Raw genomic sequence first — 19,512 nt, forward strand, 5'->3', positions numbered from 1 at the left:
GGGGATTACTGATATTTTAATGGATGACCAAGGTGAAATACGTATCAAGAGCAGTTAGGTAGTTAAGTGGAAGAATGATTCACTGGAACCTATTAAAAATACAAAAAGCTTCTAATCCAGGAAACCCTCTAGTTGTAAATTGCAGAAGCTAAGAAAGGGAGTAATTAGCAGAGCTGTGATTGATTGTCTGTGGAATTTTGTACTTCCGAAATGTTGGTTACAAGTAATTTTTTTTTTGACTGAATGCCACGAGGCAAACCTTTCAACCAACATTTTATCGTTGATTGTGTTCTTGAAGTCCTGTAAGAAAAGTGACAGCACTGGATTATATCAGAGTGGACATTCTTGGCATTGTCTTCTGGTAGATAGTCTTCTACTTGCCTGTGCTGCAGCAGTCCCGCAGAAGAATACTCCTCAGCATTTGGTCTCATCTGGTAACCCGTGTTGGCTGTAAATCCCACTTTCCTGAAGTTTGAAATAGTTGTAGTGAAGGTTAGATACCTCCCCCTGCCCCAGTATGCTGCCTGTTCACAGAGGTTACCATGTTATACCCCAGCTTTGGCAGGGATGTTTCCCATGCCTCCTGACATCCTCCCCCCACTTAGAACTGCTCTTAAATCACCCCTCCAGTTTTGTCAGATCCCAGTACTTTGAACAGGTCTAGCAGGGACTAGTTAAACTGTGGCTTTTCGAAAGGCTTTATCTCCGTGGATTCGTATGATTCAGCTCTTTGCTGCTAAAATAGTCTTAGTCCTCTTAGACTACGTATGGCAGAGGAAATGGGTAACACCTGGCTTTTATACAAATGGCCAAAAGAAGCTGATGCTCCTGTACTGGTGCTTGAGAGTGGGATGCTTTTGAATAATGTTTCTTGAAGCACAGATGAATATCTAGTTTCCTTAATGTTTTATAGTACAAAGTTAAAAATTTTGCAGTTGTCAGATGTAAGCTTCTTTTTAGCAACTTGCTAACATGAAACTTCCATTAATGAATTAATCTGAGCTCAGTTTTCATCTGCAAACACTTCTGCTCTGAGGATAAATCTGGACTGCTAGAATTGTAATATTCAAAAATGAAATAGTGTTAAGAAACTCAGGAGAGTGAATTCATTACCTTAAAATGTGTGGAGAATTCTTGAATTCCTAATCTCCTTTTGACTCTGGACCACTGTTTCATCTGCTCAGTAACTAGTCTGATGTTAACTCATCTTTCATTTTTACTCAGACACACGAAGACAGGAAACTTGTAGAATCAATATTTCCTTATTTACAAAAATCCAAGTTGCAATTGTAAATGAAATTGAATGTGAATCAGTATTTAACTAGCTAGATGCCTCGCATGATCATTTTATTCTTTGTAACTTTTTTATTATTATCTCTGTAAAGAAACAGTTAAAAAGAAAACTATATGCACATTAGTTCTCGGTGCAATTTAACAGCATAGATGTTTTGAAAGGGAAATAACTGCACATCTACATCATCTTTCATGAAGCCCTCTTTATGCTAGTTGAAAAATCTTGGGTTTGGATTTCTTAGTTTTAACACAGGAGAATTCATTACAACAAATAGCATAGGAGATCAGTGTTTTGGACTGGGGCAGCGGTGGGTGTGGAATGAACTTTGTTCTGACGAAGCTCCTGGAGAAAATGGAGTAGTTTAGCCCAATTAATCCCTATCAAATACTTAGCTAATCTTTTATTTCTGCTAAATCATCTAGGTTTTCAGCTGGGTTTTTTTTCACAGTATTGATTTTTGAAAGCAGGAAAGCGCAGTAAGCTCCCAGTGCTAATAATATGGGTTTCTGCTCTGTTTTAGGTTAGCTGTATCATAGTAGGGGCGGCCAAATTACATGCAATTCATCTCCTGAAGTACCTCAGTTTTTGCCACACGTATTAAAATGAAGGGGTGTCAGTTCTGGATTCCTGTATTACGCTGGTATAAACTGGCACTTCGGGAGCTCTTCTGATGGAGATGAAACCAGCTCCTCTAGCAGGAGTTCTTGACAAAGTGGGACAGCAGGTTGCTGAGAATTATTAATAATTTCAGTTGATTCTGGGCTACCTTGAGTGTATTCAGACTGCTACCTACCTAATTATTTTCTTTTATTATACTCTGAGATAGGACTGGTATTCCTCTCATCTTGTCAGTAGTCAGTGTTAATGCACTATGTATTAAATAGTTTATGCTTATTCTGTATAAACTGCTGTGGTATTTCATTGGAGGTGTAGAAATCACATGGCAAATTAGGTTCAGCTTCATTCATATGCCTGTATGACGCTTCCATTTAACTTTTTTTAAAAAGATTTATTGTAGACTTTCCACAGAGTTGTTAGAGCACATGCTATCTGTTCTATTCTTCTATACCTTACTAATATAAGGAAATTGTGACTGGGTATAGAAAAGCAAACTGTATATTAACTGAGCACAGAGTACCATCTAGAGGAGCAGCTAAAGTACTGAAGGCTTTGAGACTGTTAGCCTTGGCCGTCCCTTACAAAATATCTGAAACTACTTTTGAGTCAAACCTGACATTTTAACCGATGAGTTCTACACTTACATGTAGATTTATGCATGTGTTCAGCTCTGCTTAGAAATTTGCGTAATAATGTATTAGTATGTGTTGATTGTAGAGGAAAAGGAAGCCAAGATTTGTAGCTTCTGTAACATCAGTTTGCGTTTAGACTCAAATTGCCCATTCGGTGTCCTCCGCCCCTATTTTTTCTTTTAATTCAAGTGTTTGCTTATAGACTCAAATTGCCCATTCGGTGTCCTCCGCCCCTATTTTTTCTTTTAATTCAAGTGTTTGCTTATACTTAAGCATGTGTTTCCTCTTGAGTATCTCCATATATATAAAGGATTGTAAATTTATGGAGGCATTTTTTCAGTTGGGCATGTTAAGCTAATGCACAGTTTTGGGTTTAGTTAATAAAGGATTCAGTTTAGTGTATCAAGTACGTGTCTTCCTCTATCATACTCTTGTATGCAGAATTATGGTCGTCTCCTGCCCAGTCTTTGCTGGTAAGATATTTTTGGAAAAAATGAGGAATTATTTCCTTTGTCTTTTTAAACAGCTTAGAATCAGGACACGTTTTGAGTTCCCAAAACTATGTGACATACTGAAATACTTCAGCTTCTTTCCCATGACAAATTAGTAAGGCTCGACTTGAAACTTTAATCTGATACTACGCTAGGTATTCTTTAGGTCAGTAGGATGAACATTACAACTTGTTTAATGAGCGTAAGTGTATAACACCTAGTAGATAACACTGAAGAAAAGAGATGCATGAGAATAAAAAATCCAAATATGTGATTGAATTTGTGCCTCGGGATTAGTGATTTGAGTATAGAAAACTTGAGAATTAATTTATAAGTAGATAAATGGGAATGACCCAAACTTGATCTGTGTTCTTACAGTGTTTTTCTTCTGCAGGATCTCCATAACCTAGATCTCATGGTTGGGATTGCATCCGGCGGAATTGCTGTGTATAGAAAGCTCATCTGCACAAGCTTCTATCCCTGGTAAATTCCTTTACTAGTAAAGAAATAAGTCTGGTCTTTTCAAGCTTATTTCCATTTGCTTGAACATTTAATCCAAAGAAGCCTATAATACATACATTTGTTCTTTATGGAGTACCATGAGATTTCCTTGTGTTGAGAAAAAGATGAAACCTGTTGCCTAGGCTTTTGATTCTCTGAGACTTTTGTACTCCTTGCACTGTGTGAAGTCTTGATCAAGTTAATTCACATACTGGCCTCAGTACATGATTAGGAGGACACCGTGGTCTTAGAGATTTGCTGTTGCTATACCAAATAATACGTCTTTTTTTCAATCAGTATTACCAGTAAGCTGAACAGCTAATGATCTGACCATTTTATCCTGTCATTCAGCAAGAAGATATTTGCTTCTCAGAAAATAAATGTAAAATGGGTTATCTGGAGTTTCAGATTTGCTGGAATTAGGGTAATATAATTTAGACAAATTTTTAAATGTCATCAAACAAGGCGATATGATGTTAGCAAGTTTTGGAGTGTCCGGAGGAGACTTTTGCATTATTCTATGATACTGAAAAAATCAGAATGCTTGATAGTGCTGTAGAAAATAATCTCTATGAAGAAGCAATGTGCACAAGGTGTCTAACATGAATGACATGAGAATTTAGTTAAGATATAATCATTATAATATTTATGGGATTAGTTATTCATACCATACTAAAAATGATAACATAAATTAGAAGTTTTATGGAGGGTGGGCCTTTCCTTAAGGTGTCCGGATTGGATCAGAAATAATTTTCCCCAATCTTTCTGTTTTAAAATAAATGTGAATTTGTTTTGCATAGTTGATAAAGTATAGCTTTATTGTGTTGTGAATAATTTCCTCATAGAATTTTAACAGTTTTTCTGGAGAAAGTTTTCTTAATTGTGATGGAAAAGTGCATTCTGGTGGGTTGTACTTGCTGCTTGCTCCGTAATTACATAAAAAGGTGCTGCTTAGCAATATTCCTGAAATACTTGAGTCATTCCATCCTTTTATTATGAGCCCAACCTAACACGTGTTTCCAGTGGGAAAGCAATAAAAGAGATTTAAATTTAATTTCAGTGGCAAATGTTCTTCACAGTCTCTGGATTTTTCTTTTTTCTTTGCACTGAGTTGTCTGTCAGCTCACGTAGAAGTACTGCAACTGTCCTAAATGCATGTCAATAATGCTCTGATACAGCACAGTGACATCTTGTATTTTTCCATCTCTAATGCGCACTAAAGAGTAAAAGAATTTTATCTTTCATCTTTGTGCCCTGAGCTCTGCCCTTTCATATGTCAATCTCTCTGCTTCTTTCAACAGCTGCAGGTTTTATAAACTGTCAGCTGGAGGCACATTTTCTGTCTTCTGCAAGTCTTGTGCCAACTTAGTGACCTAAGGTATGAATGGATAAGAGTAATCCTGAAAACAATAAGCATGGCATTTAAAATCCAGGACTATATGATGACAGGAGGAATCCACAATTTCATGTGCTACTTTACTCCTGGAGAGCACAGAGAAATAAAACATATGCTAAAACATCATTTACAAAAACCTATTCTCATTTACGAAAAGAAACAGAGGGGAAAAAAACCCACAGATTTTTCAGTTTAAATAATTTCCATTCTAAATTATGAGTTTTAGGCAGCAATATTTTCAGCTGACAGCTAATGAGATTGTTCCAAGCTTTCCCCTCTCTCTCTAAAAATATCTTCTGAACTTGAAGGGAGGTAAAATTCACTACTTAGGGGATATTTTATTTCTGGTTTTTTGAATGAGTTAGTCATAATTCTTCATGCAGGAATGGTGTCCATTTCGTGCCCCTCAAAAACTGTGAAACAAATATATGGGGTTTGCATGGCGAAGTTTTGGTAGTGGGGGGGGCTACGGGGGTGACTTCTGTGAGAAGCTACTGGAAGCTTCTCCCATGTCTGATAGAGCCAGTGCCAGCCGGCTCCAGGATGGACCCGTTGCTGGCCAAGGCTGAACCCATCAGCAACAGTGGCAGCACCTCTATGAAAACATATTGAAGCAGGGGAAAAAAAATTGCAGGAGGAGAAAGGGGTGAGACTATATGAAAGAAACAACTCTGCAGACACCAAGGTCAGTGACGAAGCAGGGGGAGGAGGCGCTCCAGGCACCGGAGCAGAGCTTCCCCTGCAGCCCATGGAGAAGACCACGGTGAGGCAGGCTGTGCCTCTGCAGCCCACGGAGGTCCACTGTGGAGCAGATATCCACCTGCAGCCCAGGGAGGACCCCACGCTGGAGCAGGTGGATGCACCTGAAGGAGACTGTGACCCCATGGGAAGCCCACACTGGAGCAGGCTCCTGGCATGACCCGTGGCCCTGTGGAGAGAGGAGCCCATGCTGAAGCAGGTTTACTGGCAGGACTTGTGGCCCGGTGGAGAGAGGAGCCCACACCAGAGCAGGTTTGCTGGCAGGACTTGTGACCCCGTGGGGGACCCATGCTGGAGCAGTCTGTTCCTGAAGGACTGTACCCGATGGAGGGGACCCACACTGGAGCAGTTCATGGAGAACTGTAGCATGTGGGAAGGACCTCATGTTGGAGAAGTTTGTGGAGAACTGTCTCCTGTGGGAGGGACCCCACGCTGGAGCAGGGGAAGAGTGTGAGGAGCCCTCCCCCATCAGGAGGAAGGAACAGCAGAGACAACGTGTGATGAACTGACCACAACCCCCATTCCCCATCCCCCTGTGCCACTTGCAGGGAGGAGGTAGAAAAATTGGGAGTGAAGTTGAGCCTAGGAAGAAGGGAGGGATGGCGGCAAGGTGTTTTAAGATTTGGTCTTATTTCTCACTGTTCTACTCTGATTTGATTGGTGATAAACTGATTTCCCCAAGTGATGTTTGTTTTGCCTGTGACAGTAATTGGTGAGTGATCTCCCTGTCCTTATCTCGACCCACGAGCCTTTCATTGTACTTTTCATCCCCCGTCCAGCTGAGGAGGAGGAGTGATAGAGTGGCTTTGCTCTGGGCACCTGGCTTCAAGCCGGGCTAAACCGTGACACAAGGAAATCACCAGAGCAGACCAACCTGTGCGATATCTGTTGTGTACACTTTCAGTTTCTTTTTAGACCTCAAAGCAGTTTATATTTCTGTAATGCCTGGATATTTACTGTATCTTGGTTGACCTGAAAGTGTGCAGGTAAGGAGATTCCTTACAGAACTTTATATGCCGAAGAAAAAAAACCCCAACATTTAAATCATATTTAGGCTTTTCGTGTAACACCATTTGTATTAAGAAGTTTTTCCTACGAGCTGAGCAAGTTTCACCTTAAACGTGGTAGAACTCAAGGTGGCAGCAAACACCATCAAAGCATTCTTTCCAAAACCAGGTGCAATACTGAGCAGTGTTAGTGTGTGACAACAGTACAACTATGCCATATGGTAGTAGTCAAAGGGGACCAAAAGTTTTCAGGAACAGAGAGAGAGTACTGCCTTGGCAAAAGGAGGGCTTTCAATCAAAGCAACCTACGTAAGGAGCTGACTGATCAGTCAGAGGCAATGTAAGTCAAGGCAGGTTGAAAAAATAACTCTGGAATTAAAGCAGTGTTTTATATGCTCTGGGAAGTTATGCTTGGGGGTGCTCAACTGTTTTGTGATAATTTCCAAATTCGTTTTGCAAGTAAAATGTTATTTTAATGGCAAAAACATACAAGCACTCTCTATATTAGAAGCAATTAAGGCTGAGAAACTGCTAGAGGAATGCATGCTACGTTGCTAGTTAAAATTTAAAAAACAACTTGACAGAGCCTTACAAAGCAAATATGACAAAACCTTTCCTGCCGAATCTTCCAATGGCAAAATAGAAGACTTTCAGCTGTAGAAACATTTTTGCTTCAAGTCAAAAATACCAGCTGTTAGTACGAAGTTCTAGGATAGAACTGCCAGTTTGAACAGAAGTGAATAATTCTGTTGCCTTGTAAGTGACAAATCTATTTTGACCCTTGTGAATGAGAGGAAGACAGGACCCCAAAGATGTATCATTATTAATACACTACAAGTATTGAGCATTTTACAAGTAAACTGAAATTTAATCATTTCTGAGTGTTGCACGGTCACTGGAAAGATAATTGGTGAGTGCTAAGGGCAGCCAAGCCACCAGTTAGAATAACTGCATTCTATTCAGATCATGTTTTGGATGTGGCATGTTCATGCACTTGTTAAATCTAAATCCTTTCATAACTTAATCTCTTGGATTTTTTGTGGATTGTGCTATATGCACACATTCACTCAACTTTTAGGCGTAACATTGCAAATGATTTTTGGTTGATGTTAAAGAAAACTGCCAGATTAGCAAGTGTTCTTTGTCACTGAATAGAATAGATTTAGTTGTACTTTAAGAAGAATTAATGGGATTGAGATGGATGCTCTACTTAGAGGAGAATCAAAATAAAGATACTTAAAGCTCTGATTTGACTTGAAGTGATTGTGTGGTCATGCAGGTATCAAGTTTAGTGTTTTCGTTTTTTTAAAAAAAGAAAAAAGAAGAGGGAGGGATTGAGAGAGTTTTGGTATTTCTGGATACTGGCTACCTTTTTTGTTGTTGAGTGGAGGGGTTTTTGCTTAGTCCAAGTTTAGTTTTCTGTGTTCTGCATTTCTGCTGGCTCTACATTAGGGTAAAAACAGATTAAGACAGAAACTGTGTAAGCTGAGAATGATTCAAAAAAACTTATTGGTTTAATCTAAATCAAGAAACATGTTAAGAAAGAACCAGAAGCACAAAACTTGAGTGGTACTAGTTCAGGTAGACTAACACTAAGATTAAGAAAAGATTGATGTATAAATGAGTTGCATCTCCATAAATACAACTTAAATTTTATATGATTTATTGGGAAATTTAGAATCCAGAACTTTTGGGTGAGCAGTACAGACAATTACCATTTGAGGCAGCAAGTCAGATGGCACAAGTGTTTTAAGAGTTGGCCTGACAGGAGAGGTGGATATGACTTAAACTTTCTAGTAACTTGTACAACAATTTGCCTGGTTGCTGAAGAAGGTTGTGAATTAAATTCCTGTTTCTTTGCGGTTCTGTAATTGATGGATAAAAATATTTTCAGAAATGGGCACACATTCAGTTTTCCATGTCTTTTATGCAGGAGGGGGGCTTGTTCCTTCTGCTACCTTTCTTGTTTGTTACTGACAAATATACATATCCTGCACAAATGAGGAATGTTGCTCTGTAATTAAAGTGCATCTCTCTCATGGCCAGTGAGGAATGAATGATATGCCATTGACCCACTTGCTGGGAGTGGTGCAAAAACTGTGGTAAAAATGGAGATAATCACCAATATAGTTCATACCTGATGAGATCTAAGGTGCTGTGAAACATTATCAGTTGATGAGAATATTCTGTAACTTTTAGCAGCAACCTTCCAAAACCCTTTGATGGTGTGTAGGTGGTGTTTTTCAGGCAGATATGACTTGATCAGACCTTAAGTAGCTTTCCCAATGCATCCATATCATTCTAACTGGTCATTGATTCATTTTGCCAAAACATGTACGTTTTCAGTTATTGAAGTAGAAATACTGTGGAGAAAATTTAGGTATTTTAGACAAGTCTTGTTTTGCAGTAGGAAGGTGCGTGGGTACTTAGAAGTTTGTTTAATTTAGCAAAACCGGTAAGCGTATAATTAAAATGAAAATTACTTGAGCACCGAATCTAACTGTAATCCTTACCTTAGAAAATCTTTATTCATACTGTGTATATATAGAAAACAGGTGTTCAGTTCTGTATGAAATTACCACATAAATTATCCAGCAATGTTAATAATTGAAGTGAAGAATATATTAACACTTATTCTTACAGTTTCATTCCTTCTACAATTATGACTTTAACTACAAAGGTTAGTTATTAATACAAGTACATGATATTTTCATATTATGAAGCTAATTCTGTGAAGTCTCTGGGAAATTTCAGATGTTGTATGACCAATCTTGTTGTGTCATTAGGGTCTTAAATTTTGTTCCTTTAGTCACAGTTGTCGTATGATTCTTAAGTTATACAGACCTGACACATTTAACGTTTGTGCAGCTTAGTAAAGGATGTCATCAAGTTTTTGCTGCAAGAATAGACTTGGTGGGAGAGAAATGCTGTGTGAGTTATTTACAGAGTAGATGAGGAAGAATCTTAAGTTTTTAAAAGACCTTTCCTTAGCTAAAATTTTTGTTTTCAGTTTCTTGATACCTATTTGCCATTCAACATAGGACATGGCTGCATATTATTCATTAAATATTTAACAGCTATAATCTTTTAAGCTTGCCGTACACAGTATTATTTTTTCATTGATTTTTTTTTCCTCTAAACGTATTTTAGTATTTCATAGTTTGTTTCTTTCTTTTAGGGTGAACATATTAAAAATTTCCTTTAAAAGGAAAAAGTTTTTTATACAACAACGGCAAAAACATGTAAGTAGTCACTTCATTTTGTTCAAGTGGTCACATTCAGTTTTTGTTGTCTTAAATGTTAAGACAACAAAAGGCTTGGTTGTGTCAACTTGCCTTGGAAATTCTGTTTTGTTAACTTGCCCTTGCTGTTGTGGTCCTTTTATGCTTGCTTCGTTTCCACTTTTGTTTCCTTTCCAGCATTCCTTTCCATTTTCCCTTCCAATCTTTTCACATTCAGTCTGTTGCACTATATACAGCTTTCTTCTCCCTTAGAGACTTGGGGGAAATGCAGATCTTCATCCGTTCTCCAGTATTTTGTAACCTAGCATATTTCCCTTTTCTTGCTAACATCTGCTGCTCTTTTCTTTGATGCTGTCCATGCCCAGTAGAGTGCCTAACTGCAGTGAATCTGCTAAACAGCTGCTTATCCTATCTAGGAGGAGTTTGTGAGGCCCCTTCTGCTTATGGGGCTCAGAGTTTTGGGAGAAAGTTAAGTACGTGGAGAAAAGGACAGGTCTGCAGCTGTAAGACATGAGGTTCTAAGGGGGAATAATGCATCTTGTGCATGTAACATGGAGCACTTTAGAAGCTGGCAAAATGCATGAAGATGGGTGACAAAACTCATGTACACTAGAAAATTTAAGAGTAGGTTTCATAATGCTATGTGCTTTTTGCAGAACAGTTGTAATATTAGGCCATGTAATAGGTAAAAATTATCTTGATTACAGTATTGTACTGCCACAATATGAACAGATAAATTAAGCTATCTTTTGAGGAAGAGAATATTTAATATGACAGGAAAAATATGGAAATTAATAACCAGCAGTTACATAGGTATTTTAACTCAGTTGAGGACAGAACTCAGATAGTAAGAGGCCTTTGTAGTAAACTAGTTCTTAAACTCCTAGGAGTTGTGTTACAAGACCTCTTGAACTTTGTCAGTTAGAGGGTCTGCTGAACACAGATTACTAGGGAGGTTTTTTTTACCCAAAATAAGAGTATTTTCATCTCTTCTTTTTTCTCCCTCCCCTCCCCCCGTTTGGTCAGTATGTCCCAAATTTGAGGAGTGTGCATGTATGAATGCGTTCTTAATTTTCAGACAAATTTTGTAGACAAAGTTAGTATCTAGAGATAGTGTTACTGCACTAATGCTTACACACATAGCATGCACAAATGAAACTGTTTTCTCTTTTGAGATAGTGTCCTAACCCATCATAGAGGTGTCTTAAGTTTTTCTGCAAGCTGTAAGTTTCTAAATATATTATTTATATGTAAACTTGTCTCAGTCAGTTCAAATGTATTTCACTGTATGAAGAAATCAGTGGTTGGAGTCTTATTAAATTCAATTATCAACAATTTCCAAATGTGTCTGTGAGAATAAATGTAGGAACAGAATTCCAAGAGTGGTTAGTAACAATGAGCATGCTTACAGTTTTTTTGTAATATGGAGAGATAAAGTGTCAATATGTAACAGTCACTGGACCCAAAGACCATGTAAAATAGTGTGTTCATTGCATAAAGACTTTACTTCTGTCAAAGGTTGAATTTGTCTTTCTGGAGACCTGTGTCACCTTTGAAGAGGTCAGCACTCTTAAATTTTGTTCAGTTAAGCTTTTGTTAAATGATGACAGTTCAAGGCTCATGAATTTTTTTAACTAATTTCCTCTTAAGTGATCATAGTTCTTTATTTCATAACCCACTGAGATTACAGTAATGCACATTGTATTGAGCTTAGAGCTACAGGACTGTAGGAAAAATAAGGCCAGCCATGTGACCTTTTTACTCTTTCTCAGTAGATATGAAAAAGCAGACCAGGTGTGCTATTAAATCTCCAGATATATCCATCCTTGTCAGTTAGCCCCCTGTGCCTGGAATTTAGGGCAGCAAGTCTGCGTGCCTGTGGTATTTCAGTGTTTCTGCTATGAAAAGCTTGCTGTCGCAGTGCAATGGGAGTGAGGCGGCAGTTGGACTAGTAGGGGTTTTCTCCAGAATGGTGGCTTGCCTGAGGGGTTTGTGAGGGCGGATGACGGAAGTCACATCAGTCTTTGGATTTATCAAATTTTTGCTTGGAAGTGCAGGAGGAAGTAGGTAAATGAGGCTGAAAGTAAGGACGGTGGAAGAAGGTGGGGAAAGCAGAGCAGTTACTGCGTATTAGTAGTCAAGATTTTACTAAAGATGGCGACATGGCTATAATGTTTCAGGGTTTTGTATGTCATGTAGATTTCTTTGCAAAAATCTGCAAAAAGTTCTTAAAGGCTATGAATTCACAGTCATCTAGGATGTGCCATGTTTCATTGATTTATTCTTCTTATTTCTCTTACTGCTTTTTTCTTTCCTTATGACCCTGTTCTGAAGACTCACCTTATCTAACCTGCCACTCACCTCCTCTTTTACCCTCCTGCTGCTTCAGTCGGTTGATCAGTGGCTTGATAGAAGTATGCAATTTCTGTTTCTACTGAAGTAAGGACTGAGGAGCAAGACTGACGAATCAGTGAATGTCTGATACTACAAAAGCTCATGATATGTAGACTTAATGAAAGGTGCAAGATTTAAGGTTGGAATAGGAACTATGCTGTTTTACAGGCAACATTTTAAAGCTTCCAGCAATGAAACTTTATATCCAGTGTGCTTATCTAGTGCTTAAAAACAACTTCATTTTCTGCGTGTTGAAATATGGTTTTACTTGCTGTGCTGTAGATACTTTCAAATTCTCTGTGGATGGAATAGGCATATCTCTGATCAAAGTTCTTCCCTGATGCTGAAATAGCAAGGGACTCACTTCAGCTATTGAGAATTGTTCCCTTTACCTTGGTGGTCATAAATTTCTCTAATCCTCATTTCTGGATAACTATTAAAATACCATTCTTTTTGGAACTTGAGAAATATGATAGGCACTATGTCCTTGGATCCCACTAGAATGCTCTCCATCTTTAAAATGGTGCATCAGTTTAATAGCATGACTTGCAAGGTAGCCTGTTAGTGAGCCATATGGTTTTGTTAATAAAAGATTTTGTTAATATAAAACTTGACTGCCTTTTTTCCAATATTTCTGAAAGTATTTATCCTGCTGTAAATCCACATTTAAACTTTTAGCCCACTTAGCAACTGTCAGAAGGTTCTGTGACAACAGTTGGGGAGAATGTACTTGTGGCTTAGAGAGCAAGATTCATTGCTGGTTTTAAACCTAAATTTAAAACCAGAATATTAGATGTGCTTAATTCCTTATGTTTACACTGTGGCTTTTCAGTATAATTGAGATGTTTGGATAACCCAATTTTTATGGCAACTGAAAGACCAGTACTGCAGGCTGACAAAAATAACTATACACTTCCTTTTATTTGTCTTCTGGAGTAGTGTAAAATGCTTCAAGTGGTATTCAGCCAACAGAGGGTATCTAAGAAGTGCCGTTTAGCATTAAATCTTTGTGATGTATGTTTTCTATATTGCGAGAAATTCTGAGTTAAAATTTCATTATACTTGCACACTTCATTTTACATAAGATAATTAGAAGCAACTGTCATGAACTGACAAAGATTACTTGATTCCAGTACACGAGGCTCAAATAACAAACCCTACTTTAAAAAAAAAAAAATTTAACTGTTTTGATAGATGTAGGGAAAACATGGCTGAAAGATTGCAGTCAGTTACTGTTGTGTTGTGTTAATATATGAGCTTCTTTACTGTGTTTGATCTGCTTGTATATATTGAAACATGGTATTTCCTACCGTTACAGAATGAATCCAGAGAGCATATTGTTGCCTTCAACATGTTAAATTACAGAGCATGCAAAAATCTGTGGAAATCTTGTGTAGAGCATCACACATTTTTTCAGGCAAAGAAGTCACTACCTCATGAAAGAAAGATATTGTCCCAGTATTGGACCCTGGGTTCTAGAAATCCAGCAAAGTAAGTATGGTGTGAAAGTCTGTTTTGCTTTGTAATGGAAATGGGAGGATTTGTGTCAGTAATAGCTCAAGTTTGAGTGTTAGAGCTCAGTTAAGCCCACAGCCGTGTCCCAGTCTGTATGTGAACCATTTGACAAGCTGTGTAGCTGTGGTTTCAGTTTCTGCAGTGTGGTGTCTTTACAATAGAACATTTCTTGTAATTTTCTGAAAACGTATTTGAATATAAGTATGTTTTACTGGTATTGTTTCAACATATTGAAGATGTCACTTTTGTGACACTTATAATTTTTTATTTGCCTTGCTGGGTTCTTCTAGTCATGGAACTGGTAGCTTCACAGGGGTATCTAAGATCTAGTTCCTGAAAAGTAATACTTCAGAGTCTTGTCATTTTGCTATATGAAGTTGGCATTGTTCCCTCCCATATGCACCCACTGGGCCCTAACTTCATAAAACTTCATTAGGTTATTGTCTAGTCACTTGAAGTTGTAATGTCCTTCTGCACTTTTTCACAGTTGACCTTTATTTTTGCCATCTTGTGTGGTTAATGTCTTCAGCAAACTTTGTTTACTTTTCTTTAGATCGCTAGTGAATATGTTGAACAGAAGAGCCCCAACAGATATCCCTCTAAGACTTCACAGCTGATCTTTTTTCACTATAAATCTAAAACATTTTTTCCTGTTCTCTCTCTTATGTCACAAGTGAACAGGTAATTACTCTGAGGACCCTATTCCCTAGCTCCTTAGTTTCTTTATGGGCTTAAGGGACCTTGTCAAATGTGTTTTTAAAATCTTGAGTAGATTAAATCACTAGTTTAAAATGGGAGGTTACACTCAAGTGGTTCTGCTGTGTCATCTCACAGGCTTTTAGATTTTTTTAGTAAGTATCAGTCTCTGATTTCTTTCATGATGTTGATTAGTTCTGTTGTTTCATTCATCAGCAAGTCAGCCACAAATGTGTCATGTTGCGTGTCGTCATTCTCATCTGTGTCCTGTCCACACCCCCCCACCCCTGAAAACAAATCTGTCATGAAATACATCAAAAATCTTTCTTATTAGTAGTGAATGAAAAAGAAAGCTTTGTGTTATTCTGTTCTTTGAATGTGAGATTTTGGAGGATTCATTGGTCCTTTAATCATTTGTAATCTCTGTAGACTCTCTAGAAACCTGCTTGTTCTGGTGATTTTTGGAGAAGTATTTCTTACTTTCTTTTGGTTTGTGGGTGGTGCGTGTTTGTGGCTTTTTGACAGTGTGTTCCCTTAACGGTTTAACTTTACATTTGATTTGTCAGACTGATTCTCTCTTTCCTATTTGGATAAACTTCAACTTCTGAATGATGTCATCATACTTCAAATAGCTTCCTAGACTTTGGTGGCTGGCTGGCTTTTCATGCGGTCGTGTCTCTTTAGGCACTGCAGAAATGCATACCAAGTGGACTGATACTGCATGTAGATGAAGCAGTTAACCCATGAGGGCTGTCCAATAGTGAGAAGGCTGATAAAATGCTATGTTTTCTGCTGGAGTGGAATTCCATATTTTCACCTGGTACTAGATAGTAGCTGAAGAAAGTGAAAAAGAATAGTAGTACAAACAGTAATCTAATTTTGTAATTTTTACAGATCCATGTTTTGAGAACTAACTCCTCTGTGGAGTGATATGAACTTGTTCTTCCTATAGTGAAGGTTTTGAACAAGTGACTTTCTCAAAGCTTGTAGGATTGTCACATCCTGGAGTCCTTTATTTCTCTCAAATTTGCAAACAGATTAAAAATCCTGATGTTTGTATACAGACATGCACACACAGGCATTGCACAGTGCTTGTTAAGAAGGAGTACTGAGTTCCAAAGGATACCAGTTTAGTATCATTCTAATTTTTAACAAACATTTGATTTTTTGACAAATTTACTGCTACAATTTCTTAATAGCCTGTAGCATGCAGGATAGTTTTCATTGTTGAAAGAAGTTATTATAGAAAGATTATTTGCAAGTAATTTCATGTTCTCAGGCATTATCTTTGGTGAATTGCTTATTTAGGCTCTTAAGGAATCTCTAGGGAGAACTGTTCTTTGTTCATCAGCTTAATGATATCCTCTGTACTAAGGCATTCTTTGGCCTTATTTATGCCAGCAATAAGCATGAAATTTAGGATCTACATGAGGCAGAAATGACTCAGCAACCCTTACTATCAGAGACTGCGAAAGTGCGTAACAAGCAACAGTAATTCTGAAAGATTTTCAGTAGTTCCTATCAATTTGTTCACAGTCACTCAGCAAATTAATTTCTCAAAAGATTTAAGAAAGGGTATGAACAAGTCAGTTCCAAAATCATCTGTTGTATACTGAAAATTTTTACTTTCCTACTTGTTGGTGATTGTGTTATGTTGTAAGAGATAGCATGAACTTCCATGTTCACTTTCAAGGATGACTCTGAGCTCAGGTGGAAACCAAAAAAGAGATTTGCATTCTCCCGTATGAGAAAAAGCAAAATTTTGTATTGAGTAAAACAAAGACACACACATACCACCACCACTCCCCCCAAAAAAAACAAACCATAAAATCAAACACCTACATGCAAACAAAAATGCCACCAACCACACCATACAACCCTGGAGGTTTTAAAATTAACTTGTCTTCAATAATTCTCTTCATCCAATTTCTGTTAGCTTTGAAGTAGGTTACATTCAGGTTTTACCACGTTAAGTATCACAAGCTTTCCTCTGGAATTTGTTGCTTTCTTGTAGTATGTTCTTCTACATTCGTGTGAGGCAGGTGTCCTAGCCTTTATTGCATCAGTTCAAATAATTTAACTCTTGCAACCCTTCAGTATGATTTCTTATTTGAACATCTCTCTGCTCTGCTAGATTCTCTTAGCTTAAGGTGCTAGTGGAATTCCGTTTAAATTAAGCTGCTGAGTTGTATAAATCGCCTGTAAGCCTTATTCTAAGGGCAGGCTGAATTGCATCTCCCAGATTCTGAGCTAAGTTCATTCAATGTTTCTGGACTGAATGCTGAATGACCTTTCCTAGGCGCTGTCTCATTCCTTGCTGAAAGCTAAAAATGTACCTATTTTTTCACAAAGGACAACCTTGGTAACATAAGCGAGCAAGGAACTCTCACCTCAAGATACTACAGCCCATTCCAGAAAGGCATTGGCAGCCTTTCAGTATGTTTGCTGAGAAATATCTTCATATTTGGCTGCTGAGGAGTAGCTACTTGAAGATCAGGAGATTGTTTATGACATATCTAGAGAGTATATTTTTCAAGTGATTCTGTGATTAGTGGTTTGGGGTTAAGGTTAGAGGTTAAGGCTCTGGCTTCCATCACACAAGTTACATTGCACCTCAAAAATCACCTGCATTGGAAAATGCATGAACAGGCACTTTTAAAAAGGAAAGCTGATTAATGCGAAATATGTGGAATTCTTCAAAATACGTTTTTCATAACATGTTCTCTTTTTCCAATCTCCCTCTCCGCTTCATCCATGTAAGGCTTCTTTGAAAGAACCCTTTTGTTTTTGTGGAAGACCGGAGTGGTTGTTACGTTGTCACTGGTATTCAGAAGACTTACAGAAATGAAATGGATAATACAGGCAAAAGCTTCTCCTTAGTTCATAGACTGTGTGTTTACTAAGCTTAAAAACATACATGGGTAACTGATTTTGATGTGTAGACACTTCATGTTAAGTTTCCCCTCTCTTTTTTTTTTAAACTGGGAGAAGCTTTAAAAATACATGTTTTGAAGATGAAGGAATTAATTTGCTTTAAAATGATGAAAATGATATGTAAAATACTTCACAATATAAAATAAGTTACGAGTTGCTTTTTCTCTTGTGTAAACAAAAAAAAGTGCAATTCAAAGCATAGTTAAGGTTTGATATTAGCATGAGGAATATCCACAGCATACACCACTTTTTCTTTTTATGCTATGTAAAATTGAGACATTTCAGCTCTATAGTGAAGTCCAAAGGTGATTTCTCTGTAACTGATAAATCGCTTCTTTTCCATGAGAAGGCCTGTAAACTTGAAGATAAGCATGTTATCTCTGCTTGTGTTATGGAATGCTGTGTAAAAAGATGCATAAGAGTTAGTTTGTCAAGTTCTATCTACCTTAAAAATTTCTTTGTGCTGTATAATTACACTACTTAAGTTATTTTTATTACTTTCCTAGCTGACGTCCTGGTTCTGATGTAACCCTTATCTTGTGAGGTTCTTGTCACAAGAAGCAGTCCAGACTTGGAGATCCCCTTTTCATGTCAGTTCTTTCTCTAATGGTTTGTTTCTATAAGGAACACATCACTCAGATGTGGCTTCATTCTGGAAATAGAGAGTGGTCTGGTGTAGCCCTTATTTGCTGAGGCAGCAGGTAGATGGTTAAAGTAGTCCTGTGCTCAGTGAAGCCATTAGTGAATTGTTACCCCTTTACGAGTTTTAACAGGGAGCATCTAGAATCTTTTGCCCGTGTTTGAAACACATTTTGTCAGGCACTCGGTGCCAATAGGACATACTGAATTTCCTGTTTTCCCTCGATCTTCTCAAACACAATTGGGTTAAAAATAGCGCTCAGAAAAACTTATTTTTACCCAGGCATGTGATTAGCATTGTAGCAGGGAGTAACAAGCAGCTTTAATGCCACAAGTGAAGGACAGCAAATGGCTCTCTGAGAATGCAGATGCATAAGTGAGGAGGGGTGAGCACAGGGGAGTCTCTAAAACAGATGAATTCTACAGTTGACTTTCATAAGCATATTTTATTCTGTTCAAGTTTTCTATGCAAAATAATTCACATACAGTTTTTTTATTTCTTTTCAGGTCTGTAAACAGCCAGTACTGCAGAAAAGTTATAGGTGGGATGGTTTGGAACCCATCTATGAGACGTTCTTTATCTGTTGAGCATCTAGAGACCAAAAGCCTTCCTTCTCGATCACCTCCTGTTACCCCTAACTGGTAAATCCAGTTTCAGCCTTTCCCATACCTTCCAGCCTCCTACCTTTTCTAATTGTATGTACTCTAGCAGAATAATTACATAGTGTGTACATATATATTGAAACAGTTATTCTGAGAATGTATATGATGACAGGAGAAGAGTGGGTGTCACTTACCTCAACTTCAGCAAGGCTTTTGATACCGTCTGCGAAAGTATTATACCCAAGTTAAGACGTTGTGTTCTGGAAGGGTGGACAACAAGATGGACCTGTCCTGCTTAACGTCTTTATGACCTGGAGGAGGCAATGGAGTGCTTATAAAGTTTGCAGGTGACACCAAACTGGGGAGATGAGTCAATAAGTTTGGGAGCAGGGCTGCTGTCCAAAGGGACCTTGATAGTCTGGAGAAATGGGCCAATACGACCTGTATGAAATTCAGTGAGGACAAATGCTAAGTCCTGAGAAGGAAGAACCCAGTGCAAAAGTATTGTCTGCGATGCAGCTTTCTGGAAAAGGACCTGGTAATCTTCGTAGGCAGCAAGCTGTACATGAGCTATCTAGTGTGCCCTGGCAGCAAAGAAGTCCGCAGCAAAGTAGTCCACAGCAACCTGGCAGTATTAACAGAAGGATAGATGGTAGATCAAAGGAAGTGATTATCCCCCTTTTGCTTGGCATTCATTAGACCTTACCTAGAATGCTGTAGCCACTTTTGTGTCCACTAGTACAAGAAAAACACTGGCAAACTGCAGTTATCTGGGCAAAGACCATCAGCCG

At 38.1% G+C, this 19,512-nt stretch overlaps 1 protein-coding gene across 6 annotated transcripts in view; it reads left to right on the forward strand.

Annotated features, from left to right (window-relative positions):
• The window catches only part of PTPN3 (protein tyrosine phosphatase non-receptor type 3), a 130,675-nt gene that overhangs the window by 61,916 nt on the left and 49,247 nt on the right, over positions 1 to 19,512 (forward strand). For all 6 annotated transcript variants that reach the window (XM_075416701.1, XM_075416703.1, XM_075416702.1 and 3 more), the window contains 4 exons: positions 3,430 to 3,518; positions 9,877 to 9,940; positions 13,653 to 13,825; positions 18,626 to 18,760. In XM_075416701.1, the coding sequence (XP_075272816.1) occupies positions 3,430 to 3,518; positions 9,877 to 9,940; positions 13,653 to 13,825; positions 18,626 to 18,760 (461 nt within the window). The remainder of the gene's footprint in view (positions 1 to 3,429; positions 3,519 to 9,876; positions 9,941 to 13,652; positions 13,826 to 18,625; positions 18,761 to 19,512) is intronic.

The sequence above is a fragment of the Opisthocomus hoazin genome, chromosome 3, assembly GCF_030867145.1.
Source record: "Opisthocomus hoazin isolate bOpiHoa1 chromosome 3, bOpiHoa1.hap1, whole genome shotgun sequence".
Lineage (NCBI taxonomy): Eukaryota > Metazoa > Chordata > Aves > Opisthocomiformes > Opisthocomidae > Opisthocomus > Opisthocomus hoazin.